Here is a 9,441-nt window from a genome sequence, read left to right as displayed (position 1 = left end):
CTCTTGATAATGTAAATTCTTTAAGAACAAATGTCGTCCGCAGAGCATAATTTTGCCTACCCTTGCATTACACATCAAATCAAAACTTAATAAATGCAAACTAGCTGGAGAAACTGAGTGGTTGAAGGAAGGCAGCAGTAATTAAACATGACTATTACAACACAGTAAAGGGCAATTGAGATTTTTAGGACTCAATCTCCAACTAACTTCCCAGGCACCAATACGTTGAACTATCTATTGTAATTACCAAAACCTGCATTGACACACAAAAAAAATCAAGACAACTTAATTGAAAAATGGCAGAACAACACATTTCCTGTTAATAATCCCTTTAAGGTAAAGTTTCCTTGCTCACAAAGCATGTGAATGCATCAGGGTCACATTAAAAAAACAATCCCTCATCACTTAAGGATTTAAATTATGTGCTCCAATTAACCTTGCCTATGAATGCCACAAGATGGTGGCAAATAGCTATTTCTGTCTAAATCAAGCTCCTCAACTAACTACAATTCCATGTTACTAAGATGCCATCAGATGTGCCAAAGCAATCCTATTTTTACTTCAACCCAAGCACAATACGCAGGTTTTTCATCAAATTACAGAGACTAGACCCCTAACGCCCCGCATCGATATGGAAATACCGAATTGGTAACAAGCAGGCATTCACCAAACTTTTTTTTTTTAAACCAGGATACAAACAATTTGGTATCTGTTCAGGCAGGTTCAAGACAATTTGTCGGAAGAATACTCATAAAAAGAGGGTCTAATAATAAAAAACGTGTAGTTCAACGGATGATGTGGACATAAACGTATCATTTAGTTTTGAGGGTGTCTTGCCATTAAATCGAATCAGGAGGTTTGAAAACACAGACACGTACAGAATCACCTCCAAGTTATGAAATACTTTTTTCTCCATCTTTAATGTATTTACAAGCTTTTAATGGGCTGTGTAGAGCTGAAGTATTACAAGCATTTTTGTCATGAGCACCTCCCCTTACGCTTTCAGTCCTCCCTCCTGGCCTTTTGCTGTTTCTGCATCCACCTTGTTTGTCACCGGTTGTCCGTTTTCCATCGCTCCTTGAACGCGACGCACCGACACAAGCAACAAAAGCAGAGGGCGAGGGACACTTTTTGGATTATTTTGACCACAAACTTGGCTTCCCTTTCACCCCCAAAATGATTTTGTGCTACCCTGTTTTAAACCAAACAGTGTAGTATCCAGGTAGGTCGTTCTATTCCTTTGTCAAAATTATTATTTTGTTATCGTTACTATTTAATTACATTGTTATTTACTGGGTTCTTGCTTCCATATTTGCAGTCCTTAAAAAAATAATAAATTAAAGAGTCCAGAACCTATGCTTTTTTTTTTTTTAAGTCTCTTCTTAAAAAGTAACAAAAAAGTAAGTTAAAATTTAAAACAAAAATATTTTCTATGTATAATACATGGATTTAGTGCTTCTGCCATTGGAATCCAAACTGAAAATGGCGGTATGTTTCCGAACCGTACCGCAGGAGGAGGAATTCCAGTGAACATGAACAGGTCGCTCATGTTCAACATTTTGTCGAGTGGGGCCATGAGGGTCTCAATTGTCCTCGGACTCCTCCTCAGCCTCCCGCAGCCACGTGAAGAAAGCGGTCACCGACTTGAGGGCTACGCCTTTGCCCTCCTGCTCTGCGGGGTCTTTGCTGGCCTCCCACTTGTTGAACGCGTCCTCCGAGATGACGTCCTCGTCGTAGAGGCAGTCAAAAAACATCCGCAGGAGGTCTGGCGGACAGGGAGAAGTGGCAAGATTATTTTTGTTATAGGTGTAATGAAAGACGTTTACAGTAATCTCCTGTCTATTCGCGGTTCACCATTCACAAATTTACCTACAGTGGTGCCTTGGATTACAAGTTTAATTTGTTATGTGATCATGCTCTGAACTCAAAACAGTTTATGGCCACCTTTTGGACTTACTGCACATAGTTTATGTGCATGTACGCACATTGTAGCTATAGCCCTCCACCGAGATTTCCGCGGAAGGAGCAGTCCATTAGCCTAGCCCCGAGGAGCTGCACAGAGACACGGTGGTTCCACAACCAAAACCAAAACGGAGCCATCGCCAAGGTGGACGGCGACCACGGCACAATGAATGGGAGAAAGTTTATCCAACAGAATGTGAAAGATGACGAGAGCCGGCTAGGTAGCTAGCAGGCTAAGGTAGTCAGCCGGCAAGCTAAAGAGAGATTGCAGCAGGTCCAAGACAGCGAGGATTTACGGCACCGACAGGCGCAAAACCAACCTACCTTTGGCCACGGTATGGCGAGGGATCCTGGTTAAAGTACGCCATTTTAAACTGAAAAGAAAAACTTTCCTCGAGGGAGAAGCAGCAGCCAAAAGGTGCCAGCGTACTCTTTCCAGTTCAATAGATAGTTTTCAAGAATTAATTTGGATTCTTCATTTGATGGACTATTATTATGGAATAATAATGAAATAAGGATAGACAATGCGATTCCGAAGTCATCCGCTACTGTCAATACGAACAGCGAATAGGAATTTTGAGGGCAATTCTTAAGCCCTTATATAAATACATGTCACATGGAGCAAAACTTTTACGCTGTGTGAGAGAAAGCACAAGTAAGCGTTCCGCATGGATGTCATACTCACACCCATACAGTCTTTATCCTCTGTGAAAAATCACTACTAATAGTATTTTTTTGGTCTCTGCATGTCTGTAGTATTACACTGCCTCCGGGTGGCCAGGGGCAGCACAAAGAATTGGATTGCAGCATTCAATCATGATGCACAACCTGTTTATTCTTTAAATTCTACTTGATTATGTTTTCACTCAGCTCTTATAAAGTACTAAATTATAGAGTGCTATTTTTTGTCATTAAAAAAGACAAACCTTTCATTTGTTTTTTGGGGGAGGAGCTGCGTGGTCATGGAACGGATGAAACTAGTATCTCAAGGCACCAAAGTTGGAGAACCACTGGGTTAAGATGTTAAGAATCAGTTTGTGTGTACTCATCTTAACAGGCGCTTACTTACTGCGAGGATGACGGAAGTCAAGGTAAATTACTAACAGAAGCCAAAATAACCTGCCAGGCGGGAACTTGCAGCATCTTAAGTGACTGAGGAGCACTTACTGGGAGGCTGATCGAGGGAGACTATCAGCTTCTGAAGTGCATAAAGTGCTTGTAGCTGTCGCTCAGTGTCTGAGTTAAGGTACTTGAGTAATACAGGCAGCCTCCTCTTGATGATGGCCGTGTCTACTCGACAGTTGGTGCTAATGTCTGCGAAGCAAGCAAGGAAGAATGAATGACTCCCGCCACGCCGCTACCACCGGCAAAGAAAGAAAGATGGAAGGCGAGGCTTACCTTTCACCGCCGCCTTGCACACGGCCGTCATCAATGCCCTCAGGAAGGGCGACGAGCTCATTTGAGGTTCATCCAGGTTCGCCTGGGTAGCGGATACGCAAAGCACAAATTAGTCTGTGCTCTGAAACACAAAATATCAGTATCTCATTACCGTCAATCAGTGAATTCCCAACCACTGTGCAGCGGCACATTAGTGCAAGAGTTCACCTCATTGGTCCGAAAATAATTTATTTACTACAATAAATTCTAATGGAGAATAGGATTCCTCAAAAATCCGCGATTAGGTTAATTTGTGAATGCCAAACTGTCATTATGCAGGGGTTCATTGCACCACATTTTCTTCCCATCAAAAGTGGGCTGACAGCTTCAAAATGCATCCTAAATTTATAGACTGTTCACACATTTAATCCCCTGGAAATTCTTCAAAAATAAAAGCCGACACAAGCTAAATGCCAGCTACCAGCTTCCTTTCAGAACTCAGTGAGCACCCTTCCATACCTCAACCCAGTCAAAGATTTGTTCGTCGCTGGCCATGTCCTCCAGCAGGAGCCTCTCCAACTGCTGGCTCAGCTCCTCGGGGGACAGGGTCTTTTTGGACTGAGCTACTCCGTGGTCGGTCGCATCTGACAGGACAAACTCCAGCTTCTGCGTAAGAGAGGTCAGCTTTAATGAAACAAAGACAAATAAGTTGACCGCGGCTACGAGACGGCCACAGAAGCGAATGAGGGCACCTGTTGTGAAATAAAGGCCTGGACATCCTCTCCTTCTGGCAGGAAGTCGGACCAGCTGAGGTCTGCTTCCCTCCACATAGAACCCACAGCTCTATGGCTCTGAGGAGACAACCAGCGTGCATAATCCATCAATAAATTAAAGAGGAAAAATGCCAGGATGAGTCACGCAGTAGAGCTGCTGTTAATAAAAGCACAGGATGAACAACTGGATTCAGTGAAATGCTTCAATAAAACAAAGTTTCAGCTTTGAAACATCACAACTGTAATCTTGATTTGCCCAATTTCCCCTAATAGTACACTGTGCCCAAATTAGTTGCCTGACCTTCTCTATAAACAAATAAAAGCCTCTGCTCTCACATCAGGAATAAAATGGGTATTTATTAACTGTAAGTATGTGTTAAATATATGTTGGGTGAGATAGATCCAACAGTATCTCAGTTTCTTATCTTCTTATCTTCAAAAACACACATATTAGGTTCAATGAAGACGTGTCTCATGGTGTAAATGGTTGTTTGGCTATGTGTGCGCCCTGCGATTGACTGGCAACCAGTCCAGGGCATACCTCTTGTCCAAAGTCAGCTGGGATAGGCAGACAGCAGATGAAAATGTTGCTTACCATTTGCTTGCATAGTATGTGCAGTATTTCAGATATTAAGATTCCTGCTCTTCCCACAGCGAGCAAAGGTTTGCTTAATTCACTGTAGACACACACACAGTATTGTCAACACCATTGCGTTCCACTACGATGCATTGAATCTTGTCATCAAACCACGAGGGTGGCACACGGTACCTGAAGAGCTCTCTCATAGAGAAACCGCCGTCCTTTAGCACGGGGGTTAGCAGCTGGGCCAGGTACAGCCAGATATGAGGAATGTCGATGGCCATATCATCCGCCTGCTCCAGGATGTCAGTGAACCTGAAAGCACAAAGAAACCACGATAGAGTGTACTATTGTTTAAAAAAGTAGCCTTGGTCCCATTTTAAAAACTTTGAATAATCATTTGCTTATCAAGTCATGCGTAAATAAAGTGGGGTACATACATTACCATAGTTGGGCAATCAAACTATTTCAATTTGCAAAATGGGGGCGTGTTGTACAAGAGCATCATGTTCATTTGCGCAGGCTGGTTAATTCAGGGCCATAATACAATATGTACATATTAGAGTTTGCTATATGTAACATTTATAATTCATTTGAACTGCTGCCCCCCGGAAAGTGTGTCAAACAGAAATGAAAGCTTGGTAGGTGGATAGGTAGGTAAGTAGTTAGTTAGCAGAAAGGTAGGTAGCTAAAGTACATAGGGTGGAAGGAAGGTAGGTGGAGAGGTCTATAGTTCGGTAGTTAGGAAGGTAAAGCAGCTACAGTATTTTTGTAGATAAACCAGTAGGTAGGTTGGTAGTTAGTATTAATAATAAATATAATCATTATTTACTGCTTTATTATGATTATAAAAACATATCCTGTTGTGTTTCTTTTCATTTTTGTTAGATCATATCTTGTCACATGAGATTTATGTTTTGGAGGATTGGATTCTAGATCAATGATGGAACAGAATCTTTGTGTGTGTGTGATGTTCTGTTTTGACATTATGGGCACACACCACACAACAAAAACTATGAAATGCCGGATTTTTTATCTTGATGTGGGGCGTCTTTCCCAGATAAACAATCTTTTAAGATTTGCAAAATGCTTATTTGTGTACCAGGCCTTAGGCTGTATTGTGTGCGTGAGTGTTGGGTATGGCCTGACCCTTTGTAAAACTGGTCTTTTGGCAGGACTCTCTGCTGCACCAGCTGGAAGAAGAGCAGGCCCATGTGGTCCCGTGTGATCTGACTGCGCTCCAGCGTCGACTCCACTCCGACGCGCACGAAGATGTGCAGCCCGGGGGCCAAACCCAGCTCGCCCACACACTGAACAGCCTCCTGCAGGGGGAGGAATACAACATTGGTCAAGCCAATGGACTACTTTAAGGATCTATCTAATACTGTTAACAGTACCACTTATTCCATAGTTCTGGAATTATTATTAAATGATGTCTGCAGAAAAGAACAAAAAATCCCCCCAAAATAGACTCAGTAGAAATTTTAGGCTGTTTTTTCATATTTGTTTTTCAGACAGCTTTTGGCCCACCCACATTTTGGACACGTCACGTGCAGAAGGCAAGGTCATTTCCTGACTGAACTACTATGTATTCTGCTGTGTAATTTTTGCCTATATTGAAAGTGTGGATGCTTTTTTAGATACTAAGAAATGAAAAAAATACAGTCACATTTTAGGGGTAAGGGGATTCTGCCCTACAGCCACGATATATAAAATATGAGTTAATACTGCGAATTTATAGTACATTCCTTTTTCCACACCAGCTATGCAGTGAATTAGGTCTCCACTTCTGACACCGACGTCACATCAAGGGGGGGGGGTTGTTCTTTTTAGGAATGAAAATAGTTATTTACCATTTGCTCCAAATTGATTGATATGATTGGAAATGACTACCAGTTCCATTTTCTTGAGCATAAAATACCTAAAATCAACTTGTTGTGAAATATGACCCATGAAGACCCCATACGTCCTTGAAAGAAGGTGATTAAAAGTCCAGTGAATATTAGTACCTTATAATCGTTAATGTGGAGGAACTCATCTATAATGGACTTGGACTTCCTCTCCACGTCCTCCTCAGACAGGACCATCCTCTCTGGCGTTGGTGCCACTGGCTCAGGTTTAACTGTCACGGTATCGTAACACCAGTGTCAATCTGAGGTGGTCTGGTGTTTGTTACATTGTGTAATTGTTCTCATCTGATGCACCTCCCTTACCGGGCTCTGTGGTCCTGCTGCGCTCCGGTTCTGGTTCCGGCTTATCCTCTGTGACGCTTGGTCTGCGAGGCTCAGCTGCCTCACTCTCCGGCTCCCTGCGCGTCTCATCCGGGGGGTGGCTGTCTCGCAGTTCCTTAGAACTGTCAGCCCTGTTGAAAAAAGCGGGCCTCGGCGACGACGGCGTGGTGTGGACCTGTGGCTTCTCACTACGCTCCCGCACCGTGCTGCTACGAGTGCTGGAAATGCACAGAAAACATGACAAACTTGTAATTAAACCAGGTGAACCTTTGGATTATGTATTATTATGCAACAATACCAATACAAAATGTGCACGTGAGGGGCAGGTATTATTATTATGTATGTGTGTGGCTTTAAAAAGAAAGGCCTGGCCTTCTGAGTGACGTGTGCGTCAGCAAATGAGAGTTGGCTGTTGTTAGCTCAGGTAACCCAGCCTGCACAGAGCTCCTGGGCGTCAGTCATGGCAATTACATCTCGTGTATGAAAGTTTCTCTCTTTTGGTAATGTTTGTTCAATAAAGCAATTGAAAGTTGTTTTGGCAAATCTTTTTCTGACAGAATAAGTAAGGAAGCAATCTTGTCTTTGTGGGTTTTATTACAAGAAAGAAATCTTTGCAACGAGAGAGACAGTCAAGAGAGGAACCTGCAGCTGCTGCGTGCTTCTCCCTGTCTCTAAAGAACACGGAAGAACAAACGCACAGTTTAACTAAAATGGGAGTGTGCTGAGATGAGGAAAGAAGACCTATTCACACAGTTATCTTGTCCTTGAGAGAAAAGGGAGGCCGGTAGAGCCACTGAGAAGGGAAGAAAAAACAATGAAGCTACTAGATACATTTAGAGTCACACAAGAGCAAATAACTATTGAAGTAAACTATATTAACTAATATAATAAAGAACAGACTATATTCTGTCATAAAGTGCAGCAGCAGCAATATCTATTCTTGACCACTTGTGGGCCAATTAGTGCATGTTCTAACTAGTGGTGGCAGGCTATATTAAATTAGCTAACATTGATACGTTACCTTGTGTTGGCGATAACAGCTGTTGTGGTAAGCATGTTCTGCTTTGCAGTAGACCCAATCGTCCCAAACTTTGGACATCATCTGTTGTTCTCTGAGTCTTTCCTCCTGGCTTTGCGCCAACTTATTTTGACATCCAGTGTTGTGTGCGTCTGGAGTAATATCAGTTCATGTGGAAAAATAATCCCTGATTTTGTTTCGACTTTTTTTGGGAATGAATAGTTATTCAAATTAATTGTGTCGAACTATTTGATTACGCCTTTTAAAGGGGTGATGTATAAGTGTTTTGATAACGGTATATAACACAGAGGTCAGCAATGACAGACTTCTCTGTCTCAATTCATGTTGTTGGTAGGATCTACCTACACCAGTACAGATATGTACCGACCTGTGTATCTGATTCAATTGTTTGCTCACCTTGCGGGAGTCCTCCTAGAGTCCAAGTCCGGGTTCTGTGGAGGAGTTGACGAGGCCTGTTGAGATGAGAGTGTCGACTGCAGCGCCGAGTGGTGGTTGAGGCTGCCGCCACTCCGTGATAGTTCTGAACGAGGGGGTGAAAAAAACATCAATAGGTGACTAGAAGCTTTAACAAACTACAGGCAACGTCGGAAACTAGTCATTACTCTGTTAAACAACGAAAAATATCCCGAGAGGGAGCTGAAGATCTTGGAAATTGAAGTGTAAGGATCAGACCTGAGTCGCTGGCCTTGGCTCCGCCGCTGCTGCCCTTCACCCACGTGACTTGAGCCCGTGGGCCAAGCTGGATCTTCTCGTCCATCTGTGGCTACAGATATGGTGTGAATGTATCAGAGAGAGAGAGAGAGAGGGACAGAGAGGGAGGGAAAGACAGAGATAACAGGGAGAGGGAGGGAGGATGAGACAGAGGGAGATACATACATCCAGTACGTAGTGACATTGCAGCAGTGGCTCACCTTGGAGATTTTTGGGATCTTATTAGGGTCAATGGTCCTGCTGTTCTTGGTCATGGGCACAGTACTCCATGTCTCTTCTCTGGGCATGCGTGGCTCTCTCTGCTCTCGCATATCTATGGAACAAAGCAAGAGGCACCCACCTTTACAAGGAAAGTAAGGGATAATTGAGGCTGAACATTAACGGTCAGATAGCTGCAGTAAATGCTTCCTAGTGGCTGCTGAGTGAAGCGGCATATCTATATATATTATGGGGAGAGGAAGTGGTAATGTTAGCAGGCTTTGTAGCCGTGCAATGGTGAATCGAAGCCTTATAAAGAAGATTACCTCCTCGTCTCTTGTTTTCCTTCGAGAGCAGTTGCTGGTGCACTTTTCTCTGCTCTTCCTGCTCTTCGATTTTGGCCTCCTTGTGGATCTGCTCGATGGTTTTTGGCCCCTGGTCGGCTCTTCTCGACACCCAGTTGTGCTGCAGAGACAGGGATAAACACAACAGTGTCAGATTCAGTGGTCTCAAACTTCATTTGAAGCATTGCACAGTGCAGTGAAGTCCGCATATTTGCGGTTTGGCATT

The 9,441-nt window shown here is 43.2% G+C and overlaps 1 protein-coding gene across 6 annotated transcripts in view; it reads right to left on the bottom strand.

Annotated features, from left to right (window-relative positions):
• Position 1: 1 nt before the first annotated feature.
• The window catches only part of eif4g3a (eukaryotic translation initiation factor 4 gamma, 3a), a 56,791-nt gene continuing 47,351 nt past the window's right edge, over positions 2-9,441 (bottom strand). For 5 of the 6 annotated variants that reach the window (XM_061687121.1, XM_061687120.1, XM_061687122.1 and 2 more), the window contains 14 exons: positions 9,198-9,336; positions 8,874-8,986; positions 8,635-8,725; positions 8,359-8,482; positions 6,906-7,141; positions 6,702-6,814; positions 5,842-6,014; positions 4,882-5,007; positions 4,708-4,789; positions 4,092-4,190; positions 3,859-4,005; positions 3,361-3,442; positions 3,130-3,276; positions 2-1,765 (listed from right to left, as the gene is read on the bottom strand). In XM_061687121.1, coding sequence (XP_061543105.1) covers positions 1,584-1,765; positions 3,130-3,276; positions 3,361-3,442; positions 3,859-4,005; positions 4,092-4,190; positions 4,708-4,789; positions 4,882-5,007; positions 5,842-6,014; positions 6,702-6,814; positions 6,906-7,141; positions 8,359-8,482; positions 8,635-8,725; positions 8,874-8,986; positions 9,198-9,336 — 1,854 coding nt within the window. In that variant the 3' untranslated portion in view covers positions 2-1,583. Of the gene's footprint in view, positions 1,766-3,129; positions 3,277-3,360; positions 3,482-3,858; positions 4,006-4,091; positions 4,191-4,707; positions 4,790-4,881; positions 5,008-5,841; positions 6,015-6,701; positions 6,815-6,905; positions 7,142-8,358; positions 8,483-8,634; positions 8,726-8,873; positions 8,987-9,197; positions 9,337-9,441 lie in introns of those variants that run through there. The other variant, XM_061687124.1, reaches the window with a different exon arrangement.

The sequence above is a fragment of the Phycodurus eques genome, chromosome 10 (genome assembly GCF_024500275.1).
Source record: "Phycodurus eques isolate BA_2022a chromosome 10, UOR_Pequ_1.1, whole genome shotgun sequence".
NCBI classification, from domain to species: Eukaryota; Metazoa; Chordata; class Actinopteri; order Syngnathiformes; family Syngnathidae; genus Phycodurus; species Phycodurus eques.
The sequence above is the reverse complement of the archived record's forward strand: the minus strand, read 5'-3'. Positions and strand labels throughout refer to the sequence as shown.